This window comes from Typopeltis vanoorti, chromosome 2, assembly GCF_054136105.1.
Source record: "Typopeltis vanoorti isolate ZY-2024b chromosome 2, IOZ_Tvanoo_1.0, whole genome shotgun sequence".
Taxonomy (NCBI): Eukaryota; Metazoa; Arthropoda; class Arachnida; order Uropygi; family Thelyphonidae; genus Typopeltis; species Typopeltis vanoorti.
The window spans coordinates 152845726-152864212 of record NC_143550.1 but is presented as its reverse complement, the minus strand read 5'-3'; the positions used below and the strand labels follow the sequence as shown (position 1 = coordinate 152864212).

At 34.5% G+C, this 18487-nt stretch overlaps 3 protein-coding genes across 3 annotated transcripts in view; all 3 read right to left on the bottom strand.

Moving 5' to 3' along the window:
- The window catches only part of LOC150109529 (uncharacterized), a 614993-nt gene that overhangs the window by 149385 nt on the left and 447121 nt on the right, over nt 1–18487 (bottom strand). The gene's annotated exons all lie outside the window — the stretch shown is intronic.
- Nucleotides 1–18487, bottom strand: part of LOC150109530 (uncharacterized) — a 207070-nt gene that overhangs the window by 29297 nt on the left and 159286 nt on the right. The window lies entirely within an intron of this gene.
- LOC150109531 (uncharacterized) overlaps nt 1–18487 on the bottom strand; it is a 130277-nt gene that overhangs the window by 67545 nt on the left and 44245 nt on the right. The window contains exon 2 of the mRNA XM_090413524.1: nt 1727–2189. Coding sequence (XP_090269650.1) covers nt 1894–2189 — 296 coding nt within the window. The 3' untranslated portion in view covers nt 1727–1893. The remainder of the gene's footprint in view (nt 1–1726; nt 2190–18487) is intronic.

Sequence of the window (18487 nt, the reverse complement as noted above, 5' to 3'; positions counted from 1 at the left end):
AAATTTTCACTGCATTATCCACCAACAAAATCTGTGTGCAAAATCGATTAAACTCACAAATGTTATGGAAGTTGTAGTAGCCAGTATTAACTTTATTAAGTCACGTGTACTTAATCATCGCCAATTTAAGAAATATTTGGCAGACCTATTTTCGGTTTATGAAGATGTGTCTTATTATTGTGAAGTGAGGTGGTTGAGTAAAGGTAAAATGTTAAAACGATTTTATGATCTGAGACAAGACATTGCAGATTTTATGGACATAAAAGGAAACACAATTAACCAAGTAAAAGATGATGAGTGGGTGTGTGATTTAGCATTCATTGTAGATATCACCGGATACCTAAAAGAACTGAATCTTAAATTGCAAAAACAAGGACAATTGGTTCATGAACTGCATGGCCATGTCAAAGCTTTTTGTAATAAACTAAGATTGTTGGAAAGTCAGATAAGAGCTAAAAATTGTTATCATTTTCCTACTCTAGCAACTCATAAAAATATCCCTTATAATTATTATGGAGATGAACTGAAGGCACTAATAAAGCAATTTGATACAACGTTTTCCAACTTCAAAAACAAAGCCTCCACATTCATTATATTTGCTCGTCCGATGGATGCTGATGTAAATAATGTGCCAGAAAACTTACAGATGGAACTTATTGAGCTTAAGGAAGATTTAGTGCTAAAATCACAATTTAACAACATTGCTTTGATGGATTTCTATAAATTTTATTTGGTGGAAGAAAAATATATAAATTTACACGCCTTTTCAAGAAAAATCATTTGTCTTTTCGGCAGCAAATATATGTGTGGACAGATTTTTTCGAGGTGAAATACAATAAATCAAAAATTCTGACAAGAATAACGGACGAAAACCTTGAAAATTCTATGCGATTATCCTTAAGTAATACTAACGTCAATATTGATAGTCTCGTAGTTGAAGTACAAGGCCAATCTTCACATTAAATTGTTATTTCATTCATGATATTATAAAATTTATGTAGAGCTTTATACCAAAGCATTATATTATAAATAAATGAAATACGAAGTAGCAACTTGTTTTAATTCATTTAATATTAATTTATTTTATTTAATAATTTGGTCCGGCTCTTGACTCAGAGACAGAATGATAATATGGCCCCCGAACTAGGAAAGGTTGTCCATGCCTGGACTAAAGCATCAGAAACAGTGATTTAATTAAACCTATTTATGTATGTTATGAACAGCTAAAAAATTTTTGTTTAATGAATTGTGGAAGTAGAGAAAACTTCTCCAAAGTGGTGGTTCTGAAGCAGCCCACCAAGTTTATTTCAAGTCTGCATATGCTTGGATTCTACTATGAACATGTGTGTTAGCTGCTTTTATAAACACTGCACTATTCATCACCAGCACATTCAAATTCATATTAGTATCATCAACACAGTTTCAAGTAATATTTCCATGTTATGCTGCATAAGATAAGTAACATTTGTGTAATCTCAAATCCAATTAACTGATACCCCAGAAATAAATGTTATGTATTTCCATGAAATTATATTTTGCTATGCTAATTATAAAAATCTAAAACAATATTTTATAAGCTAATTACTAGAAATATAAATGACCGAATTCTGACTTTCAGGAAAATAATTAAATACACACACACACACACACACACACACACACACACACACACACACACACACACACACACACACACACACACATATATATATATATATATATTTACCTGATATTAATTACACCTCATTGTTTACAAAATATGATTGCAGAGTTCATCTCAGGACTGTGGTAAAATAATTAACAGATGCTTAAACTCCACATGAATAACTTACAAGAAATTCAGTGTCATGAGTGTCTCACAGAACAAATGTGTTTAATTAATCCTCAGTATTACTACACATGTGATGTCCGAGAACTAATTCCATGAATTCTCCATTTATGTTTCATGAATGATGACTTGCACAAAAATGTTTTTGTGCAAATGTTACAACGGAAGAAGCGACGTACATTAGCATGAACAGTCTTTTCATGACGACGACAATTGCTACGATCTGAAAAGCCCCGATTACAGAACTGACAATAAAATAATTCCTCTTCAGGATTCTGTTGTAGTTTATGGATACTGAAGGATCTCTCCAATGAAGCTCGAGCCATTTTTCTGTTTACTGGCACCAGCACTGTCTCGGTATCTAAAAACAAGATGGAAAGGAACCAACCATAACTACTTCTTGGTATAAACCAAAAAACACTGAGAAAATATGCAAGCACAAGTAAGAAATATACTTTGTACATGCTAGATATAAATTTCTGCTATTTATGTTGCCATACCAGAGACAAATGTTTTTGTTTAACTGTTGCTGCTTTAATTAAATCAGAACTGGACAAATAAGAAAAAAAGGCAAAATAAAACTTATAGATGTGTTATCAAATGACAAATAAATGAACTCCAGCTGTTGTTATGGAAGTATAACAATGAGAGCATTTTTGTCTACATTTAATTTTTATATGTAAGGTTTAAAAATTAAATGTGTATCATTGCCTATTATATAAATATTGGATAATAAAAATTTGAAGTTAACTTATCTGCTGATTATAAAAAAAAATATATTTTTTTTATCTATTTTTATTTATTTAATTTTATTAGATTATCTGATATTGATTCGAGTTGCATTTATAGGATATATAGGATGTATTTTGAAATACAAAAAAGTCATGTACTTGAAATATTAACTTACTTGATTTTTTTGTTTTTCAGTAAGGTACTCCAAACCCTCATGAACTATTGCCCCTCACTTCCCCCCCCCCCAAAAAAAAATAAAAAGAAAGGCAAATGAATGTATGAAATAGGCAGTCATAAATTAACAATGGACTAATTATTATTAATATATAGGCACCTACCGCACTCTATGAGAATAGATTGTAGAAGGTGTAATTCCTTGATATCACATCATTCTTTAACGTTCACTGCTGTTGCACTCATAACATCCATTGGCTGCTTATTTCATTTACTTGCTAATTAAATACCATGAAAAGAACCTGGATCTCACATTCTTCCTGACCATCCTTACTCAGCTTCTAGAGATAACCCTGAGTTCTTCTCCCCCACACCCAACACACACTTGCCATGAACTGTAAAATTGCACCAGTATCTATACCTCTTACTGACTTGTACGTTTCTATCATATCTTCTCTTATGTCTGAAACTTTAAGAACTACACTCTCTAGTCTGTCTTCATGTGCAAAGTTCCACATGTCAGATATGATTTTGGTTACCTGGTAATGGACCTTTTCCGCTGTTTCGTCATATTCATGAAAGCTAGATGACAATATCTAAGCACATTACTTGTGATAGGATCACACGGACTTATGAAGAGAATAACTTTCTTATCCCTACAAGTAATTGTTTTTTTTCAATATTTGGTGAAGTGTTCTTGATGGAACTGTACTCCAGGAAAAAGATGAAGTTAGAGATTTAGGGGTGGTGGCAGACAGAGTTCAAACTTAGAATACATATCGCTAAGGTTGCCCATAAGATTACTTGGCTGTTGAAGAACACGTTAAAAGTAGAGTTAAGGAAATTGTTATTCCTCTTTATAAGGCCTTGATATGTATACATTTGGATTACTGTGCTCAAGTCTAGTCTACTGGGTTTCTTGGGGATGAGTACGTGGTACAGATTCAGAGACGAGCAACCAAGATGGTGAGTGGTCTGTGAAATGTTCCCTATGAATAGATTGGGGTTGTGTGGATTGCAGAATTTCTTTGATAAGGGATATGATAGAAACATTTAAGTTCCTTAAAGGGTTTTGTAGGATTGATGCAGGGGAAATGCTTTAGCACTTCGCTAGAGGGGCCAAAACAAGAGGTGATCCCAGAAAGTTGAATAAAGGTGTAGTTAGTAGGGGTGTGAGGACTAGATTTTTTGCTTGGAGAGTTGTGAATGAGGGGAATGGGCTGTCAGCATCAGTTGTAAGTGCTTTGTCTGTTAATTGGTTCAAGGAGAGTTATGAAAAATTGTGTGGATAGTTTGGGTCTCCCACAATGAGTCTCCAGACTCCATGGAGGTGCCCATACAATAATAATAATATTGCAGTTATCACACACACACTTTGGCAGTGTTACCTGTTAACTTTAATGCAATCTCCACTATGACTTCAAAGTTTCTACACAACCACTTACAAATTCCCATTAATGTAATACTCAGTTTGCAATGTCTTCAAACAAAAACACATAACCTTGCACTTAGCAACATTAAACTGACACTCATTAATATTTCAAGCATTTCCTTATCACCCAACATAACTAATCATTGTCTGCATATAATTGGATGTTTTCCAAACCATCTCTGTCTTTAATATAGAAGTTACACAGGAGCGATCAAGCACAGAACCTTGGGTACCTAACTGGTCACCCTCATTCTCTTAGATTCAGCACCTTATATTACTCTTTGACACCTGTCAGATAACCATGCTCCAATCCATGCTAAAGATTAGAGCATGATTATTTGACGGGTATCAAACATTACCTCACAGATAACCTCCAGTGTTGAATTCTGTCCAATGCCTCACTAAAAGCTAAAAAAGAATCATTGTGTAACCATTCTTATCTTAAAGCTATTGAAATAAGAAGGCTATTAAAAATCCATTCTTCTTTCACAGTGATATATTTGAAACTATAGTTCTGTCATTGAAGAGAGTTTACAAGAATGCAACCTTTGAATTAATTACCTTAGTATTGCCCCACTTAAAATACAAACTATTCACATGCCTGTACATTCACTTTCATTAAGCTCTTTGAGAGTAGTTAGTGATAAAAACAATACTTCTGATAATGTACAATTGAGTATGGTTATCCTAATTTTTCTGAACATAAAATGCATCTTCTTGCAATGTACAAGACACACAGTATAAAGAAGTGGTTGTTCATATAAAAATGAATAAATTATTTTTTAATCACCATTTTCCAAGTGCATATCATTCACTAACATTTGTAAAAATGTCTGAAATAGATGGTCTTTTTGATGATCAACCAATATTTGTTTTTAATGCTTGATAATAAGGCATCATTTCTCCCCCCCCCCCCCATGTTCATGATGATTAAGAAAAAGTCACTTGAAATGAAAATGAAAGCAATAGAAGGAACATTATTTGAATAGGTGTAAATAATACTAATAGATATTCTGGTCAACGAGTTTTCTTTGCATATGTATCTTGTATTTTCACCCACCTCCCCCCTTTTTTTTTAAAACAATCAAAGTGCATTTGTTGATGAAATGCAACTGAAATTTTACACTGTACAAAGAAATAAACTACCATTTAACAGGCCAGTGATTCTAAACTGTAGAATTATCTTTGTGAATAGTACCAACATAATATAATATGGCATTTTTTCTTCAATTATCTGATTATCAATAAGTCTTTTCTACTTGTATAAATCTGGCTACCAATTTAACTTCATTCTTAATCACCCAGCATACTTGTTCATGGTAGTGTTCAATATACACAGAGTTATCACAGGGTCTGTGATAAACTTGCAGTGTAAAATCTATAACTGCAGAACCATTTTATCACGAATTTAAAACTGCAGAGACATTCTCACACAGAACTTTCAAGTAGTTTTCCAGAATATCTAATATTAGAAATTATTGTGCACAAAGCGTTGAAAGGATATCATGAAATTGTTTATATCAGGACAGATTGAGAAAACGTGATCCCAGAGTTTGAGGATATACGACAGAGGCATAGTGTAGATAGAGGTGAGATTCTGCAGCTTTTGGCAGGCACAGGTAGAACTGAATCATCCATGAAAGCTAAGGATGTATTAGGAACCATGTGAGGTCTGGTGTTTCATTCTTACATGGGGACTAGCATTCATTATATTATAATTATGGAAACTACTACTACCATCTTGGAGTAATAACGTTTGTTTATTTTGATTTAAATTTATTATTCTGACAGAGTAACAGTAATCTCCCTAATTTTACCAAAATGAATGCGAGATCCAGGTTCTTTTCGTGGCATGTGATGAGGGTGGATTTGAATTGGACTACATTTCTATGCTATGAGTGCATCATTTTCCTAATATACCAAAACACATACATAATAGGAATTTAGACATGAGTCATTAAAAAGGGTCAGCCCTTGGAAGTGCTATGATGATAACAATAATATTGCCCTAATGATATTAGAATTATGCTTCAGAACTAAATTCATGCCACAATGAATTTTTAATGGACAAAAAAAAAAATGCGTATAATTTTTTTCTCTTGTATTTTAATTTTCTAAAGCATTCATTAACATCACTGTCATTCAGCTCACTAGTAAATACAGTTTGACACTGTCATCACCTTAACTACAAAATCAATGTTGAATTTTTCAATTTGTGGCATTAACACACGCTCTGTTAATTTATGACTTTTTTCTACAATGGAATACTAGGTCACTCACAGTAAGCACTTATTATTAACTATGAGTAAAATTTTCATTAACATTTCCAATTTTAAGGGGGGAGGAATACTAAACCTCATAATTTGGTTATTTGTTTTTGGGCTTGCAGAAAGGTCAAAGCTAAGTGGGAGGAGATTGCCACACAACATTAGGAATGCAGAGAACTGACAAGAGTCCTCTAACCTAATGTCTAATCCACACCTTCACAAAGTGTGCCCTGTTAGCAGGTATCTATCTGGACACTGAAAGTCCCAAATTGCCAATCTGAACAAGGACAGACTAGCAATTTGGGATTTGCTGAAAAACTGTATTCTGCATTGGCTTAAACCAAACAAATTCAAGGTACAACATGATGAAATTACATGTCGACTGAGTTATTACCCAGTTAAACTAGATCACTGCTAGAAGAAACATCATCAGTAGTACTGATAACAGGCACATCAACATAAGTAGTATTAACAGAAAAGTCAACCTGGAAGATGAACTATACAAGTACCACACTGATATGTGTTGTTATAAGACAAAGACTTTGGATAGTGAAATTTATTTCTACTTATGGTCCCACAGAAGGTTATGCTTAAGGAAGTGGAGAAAATTTTTAAGTCATTAGAGAAGGTGGCGCTTGAATTTAAAGAGAGAGCAGGAAATGAATACCAGACATAAAAATATTCTGAGGAAAGGGTAAAAAAGGACAGAGCTAATAATAATAACAGAACTGTTTCAGACACAGATGCCTTTCACTGTTTACCCTATTCCTTAATGAAAACAGCAGCGGTCTGGTTTAACTGGGTAACATCTGTCAGCATAAAATTTCACCATGCTGTACCTTGAATTTGTTTTGGTTTAAGCCAATGCAAAATAAAGTCTGTCAGCAAAGTTCCAGACTGCCAGTCTATTATTGTTCATTCAGTGTCCAGAAATCTACCTACTAACAGGGCACACCATGTGAAGATGTGGGCTGGACATTAGGTTAGAGGTCTGTCCGTTCTCTGCATTCCTAATACTGTGTGGCAGTCTCCTCCCAGTTATCTAGCTTTATTAGTCTATTCAACTGTTAGTTAGACTAACAATCATTAGCACTATGTTCCAACGTAAAGATGTACATAAATTCACATAGAGAGAAGACAAGATATAAATTGTCATTGACAATATTATCATTGATATAACTTCAAACTGGTTCTAGATTATACAGGGGATCTGAAATAGGAAGCGACTGCAATTAAGTAGGATAAAAATGAATATCACATTAAAATTAAAAAATATGTAAGAAGGAGTTTTAAAAAGTCAAGCAGATTTCAGAGGTAAATGATAAAGTCAAATATTATTGCAGAAAAAAAATATGAAAGCATTTGAAAATAAGAACTAAACCTTTATAGTCTCAGTAGCAGAGAGGCATGCAGTGAGGTTGTTTGCAAGAGATATAAAATTCAGAAGTTCATGGTTAAAAAGATAGTTCTGGAAAAGAAAGCAAATCAAAACTTCCCAGTAAATAAACCAGCAGGTGTCCTGAAAGAATACGAAGAAATGTAAGACAGCTATGTTACATGTAAAAGCAGTTAAACAAAAGTCATGGGAAAACTGAAAAAAAAAAGAGCCAAAAAGCTTCACTTCAGTGATGCAAAATTATTCAAATTAAGTGAATATTGAATACAACATTATTTCAAAGCCGAATAGAGAAACTACAAGAGTTTCGTGCCGAATATAGAAACTATAAAAGTTGCCTCTGTCATGAAAGGTTTGCTTACGCTGGGATCTGCCGAAACTTTTATACTTTCTATATTCGGCACAAAACTTTTGTAGTTTCCTATTTGGCTTTGAAATAATGTTGGATTCAATATCCACTTAATATGAATAGTTATGGGAAAAATTCGGTCAGAATACAGAAAACAATATCATAAAAGTGATAAAACACTGAGACTATTGTAAAAAGTAAATACAGGAAGGGGGAGGGGACTATAAAAGAAATTGGAGATGATTTAAAGAGTGACATAAAAGCAGAATATATTCTAGATGTTTGGAGTGATTACTCTGAAAGACTGTTGAATCGAAGAAGCAGTGTTAGAACTTCTAACTTACTGAACATGTAAAGTTCTTTGCTGCAAGTACCAACTTCATCCACTCTTTTCTGTCTGGAGCTATTCCAGTCCAGTCCCCAATTCCCATCTTCCAGCATTACCATGATCTTCCTCTAGGTCACTTTCTATCAGGCCTCATCTTGAACTCTTGCTTAGCTATTCTCTCCTCACCTATTCTTTGCACATGTTCAATCTATCTGAGTTTGCAAGCACCAATTTCATCAATTAGTAGTAGGCATATAATACTAAATCCTATAGTTCTTCTCCATTCACTTGTTGTATTATTTTATTTTCAAAGATCTGCAAGCCATCTTGGTCTGTATGCTCCATATAAAACAACAGGTTTAATGATTACCTTGTATATTTTTATTTTAACTCCGTTTGTGAGAATTCTAGAAAACAATATATGATATAGTAAAAGACAAGATCTACTGGATTCATGTATTCTAGTTTACATTTCTGTGCTAAGAACAAGTAATCAATGTTCCAAGATATTTGAAGGAAGTGGTATTTTTAAATTTCTGGTTATCAATAGTAAACTGGCATTTTCCCCTTGGTTTTTCCCATAAAACCAGGATAAAATTAAAAATTACAAATCACCCAGGATAAAACTGAATAAATATTCAATTTTATCCTGGGTGATTTGTAATCCATTTGCAATTTGTTATTCAGCAAAAGTTTTGAATTTTCTGAATGTTATCTTCAGTATTTTCTCCAACTAGACAGTTATCTCCATTCTGCTTGTCTTATCTTTCATAGATTTTCTCATACATTTTCCTAAAGCTAAATTAAATGGATGGATGAAAGGGCATTTCCTTGCTTTGATCATGTCTTAATTAGCAAATAGTTTGGTTCTAATTATGTATCCCAAGTTCATTTAATATTCCTCAAAGAACTTCTTTATGTATTACAGTAATACTCCACATTATGATGCTTCAATTTACGATGATCCGTTCACACAACAATTTTCAATTATAACTAGTGCCCCATTTATACGCTGCTGCAATCATTCATACAAACTTTGCTGACATAATATTCCAATGCATCGACCGATACACAATTTTCATGAAATGTTTGTTTATGACATCATTGCTTGCTACATCTCTGTATATTGCTATGAATCATAAACCGTTTATAACTATTATTTTATTGTTGTTAATAATGGCAGATAAAATTCAAAGTGAGGATGCTGTTTCTTCCAGTGAAAAGAAGATGCATAAACCTATTACATTAGATACCAAAGATTAAATTATTAAATTTAGTGACGATGATGTATCAAACACTGAGATAGGCTGCAGAAAAACGTTACATGATACTACTGTTGTTAAAAACAAAGATAATTTTTTTTATTTGATTGTCTTACAGCCATGTGCTTACACTTGTATAATGGATTAAACAAGAATATAATTTCTTGGCAAGTTTAATTTAAACAAAGATAAAGTGATACTTTATCTTTGTCTTCATATCCATCATAAATTTCAATGTAATATCAATGGTATTACAATTTTAATATGCACTTCGCATCCATGGTAGTGTGGTTAATGGTGGTGTAGACTGATGACCAGACTGGTTGTAACACAGTGTTCCCTTAAGTCAAGTTATTCAAAATAACTTTTTCATTTGTGAAAATTATTTTCAATTTTTTGCCTGTGTGTCTGCTTAAAACCATTACATGCATATAGAAGTGGGAAGAAAAAAAAAGGCAGTGATTCAGTATACATAAAAAATTTGCTATACAATGGTTTCTAGAACCAAACATGTATACCCAGGGTATCCTATCCTATTCCAATGGCTTTAACAGGCCTTTAAGGCCCACAACCTTCCAAGCATGCTTGGATTTCGTAACCAAAGTACAAGGATAGGATGGTCACCCCTATGCCTCTAAGTATTCCTGACTATATCCGTGTGTTCACGGGGCCAGTTTGCCTACTGTGGGATGAAAAACCTCAGATAAACTGGCGGAAAAAACCCTGCTGTCCACGCCCAAGGCCGGCTAACTTGGCTATGGCTGAGGAAGATCCTTTAGCTCCTCACGTCAGCGACGGGAATCGAACCTAGGACACTCCTTCCCCAGGCATATGGTTGTGAAGCGCAAAACCACTAGGCTAACTGCGTGGACAGTATGCCTATATATATGCTTGTCTAAAATCTATAAATAAAATATGGAGCAGACTGATTATGTTCCCATTTTTTCCTGTAATATTTGTCGTAGTGTAAAAATCTGCTCAACTGTAGACCTATTTCTTCAGAATCCTGTTTAATGTTGACCTGTATTTTCGTCAGTATATAGTGAGGTTCTTTTTTAAATATAAAATTAGATAAAATTTTGGCCTGTGGCCAAGAGCAACATAACTGATTTTTGCATTCAGTTTTGTTCTCTTCTTTTAGGTATTGATATGATTTAGCAATTCTTTCTATGCTTAGGGTATCTCTTCATTTTCCCATATTAAATTTACCAGTTTATGTATTTCTGGAGGTTTAATTCACTATCATGATATTTGATGAGTATAGCTGCCTATTCTGTCAGTACCTGCTGCTTTGTTGTTTCTGAGTTGCTTTATACTTTCTTCTACTTTGGCTAGCATAGGTTTAAATATTTCTTCATGACAGGTATGTTTCCTATTCAAAAAGTCTCAGCAAGTTCACTGCAGCTTAGGGGTCGGTTAAAGTATTCTCTCCACCTGTTTGCTATTTCATTTCTAGTGGCTAGTTTATCCATGGCCATTGTTGATTACTGCTGTTTTCACATGTGGACCTGTTTTTTGGTTCCAGTTTCACAGAATTTTTCTTTGGCTAAACTGTTTCTGGATTTCTTCAATCTGTTTGTGTAAAAACTTTATTTTTGACTTCCTTGCTGCTCTCTTTGTATCTCTAAATTTCTTTATTGCCAACTTTTTTTTTTTTTTCCTTTGAATTCCAGTTGAGGTTTTTTGCTGGCACATGTATATTATCCTTGATATGATTCCAGGTATTTTCAATATTTTTATCCTATTTTAGCTGTTCATTTTTAAATTTTTGTTTTAATTTTTAATTTAATGTTTTAATTCAATCTCATATTTTCTGCTTTCCTCCTAGTATTGGTAATATTTTATTTCAGCTGATTCACATTTGCTGAAAAATATTTACAATTTATTTTGATCCTAAGAATAGCATCACTAAGAAAAATATCACTATCACATTCAGTTCCTTTTAATCCAAAATATTCTGGATGCAGTTCTGTTATTATGATGGAAGATCGTTAAATACAGTATATATCCATCAAGAAATTTTCATGTTTGTTTGTGTATATTCTTTCTCATAAACATAGTGCTGCTGATTATTAAATTTATAGATGCGCCAAATTAATCAGTCTTTCTCCTTTAATGCTTTTTCTTGAAGGCTTTAGCTTCCAATAATTTATATATTTCTTCCTTTCCAATTTTTGCAGTGAAATATCTTAATAGGATAATTAATCCTTTTCTAATTTTTTTTTTATTTTTTATTTTTTTTTACCCAGTTTCAGTTTTTTATAAAATTCATCTTTTATTTCTTCTACAGTTTCTATGGGTACTAAAAGTTATCTTGAACCATTTTGCAGTGAAACAGTGGTACAAAATATAGAAATTATTCAAAAGCATATCATATTTCATTTTTCATATTTCATCATATTTAAGCATTTCAACCAAAAATGCTTAAATATAGGGTTATGAAAGTTTTACTGTAGCTGAATTGCATGATTCAGAAAGCATGGTCTGAAGGTCAAATTCCAGATGGTTGGAGTAGAGCTCTCGTAGTACTCATCTATAAGAGAAATAAAACTGGATGTGAGAATTAGAGAGAAATTTTGTTATTCACTGTTGCACGTAAGGTTTATGTAAGCATGCTACAGAAAAGTTTAAGAAAATTGTGCATGAGAATCTTCTGGGAAGAACAAGCCGGGTTTAAACCAAATAGAAATCATGGAAATATAGCAAGGATCCATGTAAGTTTTGTAGACATAGAAAAATCACATGACAAGGCACCAACAGCAAAGCTATTAAGAAGATTTCAATTATATAGGTAAATGGAATGCAGATATTTGAGTTGTATGTCAACAGTTAGAATTGAAGAAGGTACAGGAAGATGGTTTGACATGAAATCAGGTTTAAGACTGATGCACACTATCTCCACTATTATTCAACTATATACATCATGTTATAAGTGGCATCAAGACCATGATTAAAATTGGAGATATTTAACTTAGCTCTTTACACTTTATACAGATGATGTTATACTCCTAGCAAGTTTTCAGGATTTTTTGACTAGACTGAATAACTGCTGTAACAAATATAAGAAAATCAATAAGACAAACCTTGAACACTGGAAGGAACATGAAAAATATCACCTGGATTCTCAACAGAGAGCCTACAAGAGAGTAAAATATTTCAGCTGCTCAGGAACAATTTTTAGTGAAAATCGCAAATTAAATATGGAAATAAGCAATAGAATAAACAAAGCTGGTATGGTAGGAAGTCAGCTGAATAAATTTATGTAGAATTCAAGAACAATTAGCCAAAAAAAAACATTTCATCAAAGACTAGAGACAGAAGATATGAGAGTTTTGAGAAAAATTAAGAGGAATAAGATGGCATGAATTAAAAAATCATACAAAAAAAATAATAAAGATATTAGAAAGAAACTTGACACTGTTAGTATTCCAGAGCTAATCCAAGGTGGTTTATTTACTTAAAAGTGGGAGAGGAACAATTTAGAAAAACAGGTGTTTGTTGCCCATGTAGTAGGGAAAAAAAAGATCCAGAAGACCAAGATCCACATAGTTTGATGCAGTTAAAAGTGCCTTTAAGAGTGAAATAAGACAATATTGAATCCTGACAAACAGTGAATTAATTTGGAGGAAAACTGCTGATAGGCGAGTAATAAAAATAATGTAAATATCATGTAGCATTATAATATCCTGTATTCCTATAGAGTGCTTTATTCTCAGTTCATAAAAGGCCCAATGGGCAAATATTAGAAAATATTAGTCTGGTTAGTTGGGGTGTGTGTGCTGCTGATGATAAAAGGGGAATTAAGTCCACATAAGGTAGACAAGAAGGGGGGGGGGGAATAGTAGCAATGGTTATGAGGCAGTGTGGCGTAACATGGAGGATGAGAGGAAGACTTATTTAGTTGGATGTTGCTATAGGCCTGGGAATGTGGTGATGAAGAAATGTATAAACAACTTAGATTAGTGAACAAAGGAAGGGTATTACAGGTGATTTTAATTATGGTGGTATAGATTGGAATGAAGAGATAGCATTTGGGAATAAGGAAAATGAATTTCTTGAGAGATAATCATCTCAGGCAGCATGTAAAGAAAGGCACGCGAAGATCAACAGTCCAAGATCTCATCATTTCATCTCTCTCCATGTTCACTGGGCAACTACAGATGCCGTATGGTCACTCCGATGCTCGATGATGTTCCACACACCAGCCTTCGCCATGTAGTCCTGTTGTTTGCTTTTCACAGCCTCAACTCTCTGAAGATCAGTCACTCCACACACACCATCCATCCATCTCATTGATGGTCTACCCCTGCCTTTTTCCTCCAGTTGGTGAAAGTGATCATGAAGTAATCACCTGTGTTGTGGCTAGTCATATGCAGACTTTTGAGAGGAAAGGATATATGTAGAATTATAAGGCTGATGATTATGACAAACTTAGCAGACAACTTGGAGCTATAACATAGAACGAGGAGTTGAGCGGTAAGAAAATAAATGCTGCATGGGCAATTTACAAAGAAATACATAAGCATCGATGTACGAATCTATTCCAAAAGCCAAAAGGCTGAATAAGGTAGGTGTAAAATGAATGAATGTGGAGCTTAAGCATGAAATCTGGAAAAAGAAAGTACTTTGGTGGAAGTACAAGATGAATAATGATAATCAGCCACATGAAGAATATAAAGAACAAGCCAGGAGAGTGACTCAGTTAGTAAGGAAAACAAAAGTAGAGTATGAGCAGAAATTGGCAAATCAGGCTAAGAAAAACCCTAGAGAGTTTTTTTAGATATGTGACAAGTAAAAGGAAGAATGATCATGGAAAGATGAAGTTAAGGGATGAAAGTGGTAGAATGGTAACTGCTGCAGAAGACATTGTTAAGGTATTCAGTGATCAATTTATAAGTGTGTTTCATCCTGTTCAGGGTGGAATCATGAGGAACTTAAGTGTAGAGGACATAGGAGAGGATGGCTTAATTGCGAGTGAGCAGGAGGTATTTGAGGAAATAAATAACACTGATGTTAATAAGGTGATAGGATTTGATGATATATCACCACGCATCTTAAAGGAATGTTCCAGGGAACAGGCAGTAGCATTGTCATGCCTGTTTAATAAGAGGTTTGCAACAGCACTGGTTTCAAGGGAGTGGAAGGAGGGTAAAATAGTTCCACTGCATAAAGGTGGTGATAACGCTGTAACTTCAAATTATAGGCCGGTCTGTATATCCAGAGTTGCGGTGAAGGTCCTAGAGAGATTGGTGAGAAGTAGGATACAGAAATGGGTTGATAACAGCGGTATTCTCTGTGATTATCAGCACGGGTTTGTTAAGGGGAAATCATGTTTCACTAACTAACTTACGTACTATAACAAGGTGACAAATACCTTAGATAAGGGAGATGCATATACAGTGGTGTACTTGGATTTTGCAACGGCTTTTGATAGACCGCCACATGACAAGCTCTTAAATAAATCAAAACAGATGGGATTGGATAATAGACTTCTGTGTTGGATTGGTGACTGGCTGTCGGATAGGTATCAGAGAGTTGTATATGGGGGCGCAGTATCTTGAAAGGGAAAGGTTACCAGTGGTGCTACAGGAGCCATTGTTGTTCAATTTGTATGTTAATGATATTGGGTTGGATTGGGTAGTGATATCCAGCTGTTTGCAGATGATGCAAAACTGGGGAGAGCAATGCACAGTCAAGCTGATGTTAATGCCTTACAAGAGGACTTGAATAGATTGCATGAATGAGCAGGTAAGTGGAACTGTCAGTTCAATGTTGCCAAGTGTAAGGTTTTGAGATTTGGTAAGCAACGATGGCATGCAAAGTATACACTTGGTGTCATGTTGGAGGCTTAATGGATTTTTTACAACACTCAAAAAGAATTAAAATAGAATTTAATACTTCCTATATTTCGTCCTAGTCACTAGGACATCTACGGGGATTACAAAAACAATTAATGTAACATATACACAAATAACAAACAATACTAAGCCCAACCACGTGGGTGACACTAAAGTCCTATCCAGGTAGAGCGCCCTCTAAGGGCAGTAGTAGGTGGCCTGGAATGTAAGGTGGGACCTCTGGTGATGAGTGTTTCCCAAATCTTCGGAAGTTTAATGCAACCGTATTTATTGAGATTTGGTTGGTTTTTGAGAGCTGCTGCTGCTGCTTCTAAGAAAAGTCTCTCTTTCTTGAATTTGCTGTGGTGGAGTATGGTGGTTTTCTTCCATGATACTCTGTGGGTGGTGTCCAAAACATGGTCAGCCAAGCCTGAATGGCCATAGTTGTGTTTGAAGATGTAAGACTTGTGTTCCTCTAGACGGATGGATGCTGATCTGCCTGTCTGTCCAAAGTACGCCAGCTTACAGGAACAGGGTACTTTATAAACTCCAGGCAGAGAGAGAGGAGGGAGCTGATCTTTTGTAGAACGGATAAGGGTAGCAAGTTTGCGGTGGGGCTTATATGCTGTGTGTAGGTTGTACTGTTTTAGTATCTTGGCTATTTTGTCGGATGTACCACGGATGTAGGGTATGGTGATGGCATTTTTAAATTCTTGTTGACGAGAGGGATGGGGAATGGGGGAGGAGTTGATTTTTTTTTGATACTGTGATCACTATAGCCATTGGAGAGGAAAGTGCTGTGTATGTGGTTAAGCTCAGTAGTGAGGGCGGTTCCACTCGAACAAAGATTGTGGGCTCTCTTGGTAAGAGTTTTAATAATGCCATATTGTTGAGAGGGGTGGAGGTGGGAGAGTTTGTGAATGTATCCTCCCCATTTTTTATATCCCTGTAGATGTCCTAGTGACTAGGACGAAATATAGGAAGTATTAAATTCTATTTTAATTCTTTTTGAGTGATGTAAAAAATCCATTAAGCCTCCAACATGATGTTCTCACAGCACTTAAGCCTCTACACATGGTGGGGAAACTTTTACAGAAGTAGGGGAGATGAAAGATCTAGGAATGATGATGGACAAGGACCTGAAATTCACATTGACCACATGGCACAAGTTGTGAAGACATCACATCGAATAATGGCAATGATGCAGAGAAAACTGACGTGCAGAAATAAGAGAGGTTATGATTCCATTGTATAAGGCCTTGATCAGGCCTAATGTGGATTATTATGCACAGATTTGGTCGTTGGGTTTTCATGGTGACAAGGATATGTTGGAAAGGATACAGAGAAGCTTCTCAAAGGTAATCAGTGGTCTTTGGAATGTGGAGTACAAGGACAGATATGATTGAGACATATAAACTGGTCAGGGGTTCTATCAGGCAGACATGGATGAGATTTTTCATAGAATGGGAGAGGGGAGTAGAACAAGAGGCTATTGCTGGAAACTATATAAGGTGTGAGCAAGGGAGTGAGAGGCAGGTTTTTTGCATGGAGGGTGGTTGGAGAGTGGAATGCATTGCTTGAATGTGTTGTGAAAGTGGACACATTGAATCAGTTTAAGACTCAATTGGATGAGCATTGTATGCAGTAGTGAGTACCTCCCACGATGAGTCTCTGACTTCATGGAGGTCAAATGTTAATAATAATAATAATCATTTTCAGCTCCATAAATAATGCATTTGTGCAATTTGTTATACTGTCTATCCTATTTTACACTGGTCTTTCTTTTTGAGTTCCTGGAAGGAATCAGTCCTTCAAGAAATTCTGTATTAGGAAGATCCTGTCTTTATCTTGCATCTTTATTAAAAATATTGCGTAGATATTTTAATTGATTCTTCTGTAAATCTGCTCTCAAGTAGGATTTTTTCAGTTTCTGATTCAGGCATTTCCTTGGTGGTCAGAGACGTTGTCATTGTTTTTGATTTTTAAGTGCTTAAGAACATGATCTAGCTTTGTGAAGATCTGATTTGTTTTCACACTAGGAGATCAATATTATCAACAAACTTTAGATCATTTATTGTTCTTTCTCCTATTGTTACTCCAGTAGCACATGTTAATTTATTTTCATGATATTGATGACAACACAGAATGATAAGAAAATAATATTTATTAACTTACTAATATTAGCTTTTAAGTTAATAAATAGTTATTTTCTTATCCATCTGTGTTCATATCAATACTGTTAAATCTATTACATTTATTAACTTATTTGTTGCTATTTTGTTGGTAATATATCCAGCATCTTCAGAGCACAAGAACGGTTTGTCACAGTAACTGAAACAACAACACAACAAGCTAAACTCTTAATTACGTGCTATGAATGTTGCAAAAAGAGAAAAAAACAAGTATTAATTAGATCTTAAAATGACTGCCTCCAACATTTTTGGCCTTTCCCAGACCCAGAAGAGATACCAAGCAAGTAATGCAGAAGTCACATATTTCTATATACAAGTAGTCAAAAGGTGTAACACCTTGTTACTAAAATACTCTGGATTAAAGCTAGTTGTTGAAAGTTTTTTTCACTTGGTTATATTATAATTTAAAGATGCCAAGAAATTATATTCTTGATTTCATTCTTTATCCAAGCACATGCAAACAAAGTCTGCAAATGAAGTAACTTTGAAACCAAGAATATCATTTTCTTGGCATCTTTAACTTATAGTATAACCAAGTGAAAAACTTTCAACAGCTAGCTCTAATTCAGAATATTTTAGTAATAAGGTGTGACACCTTCTGACTACTTGTATATGGAAATAAATGACTTCTACATTACTTCAGCTTGGGTATCGCTTTTGGGTCTGGCTCCCTCACCGACAAGACCTCAA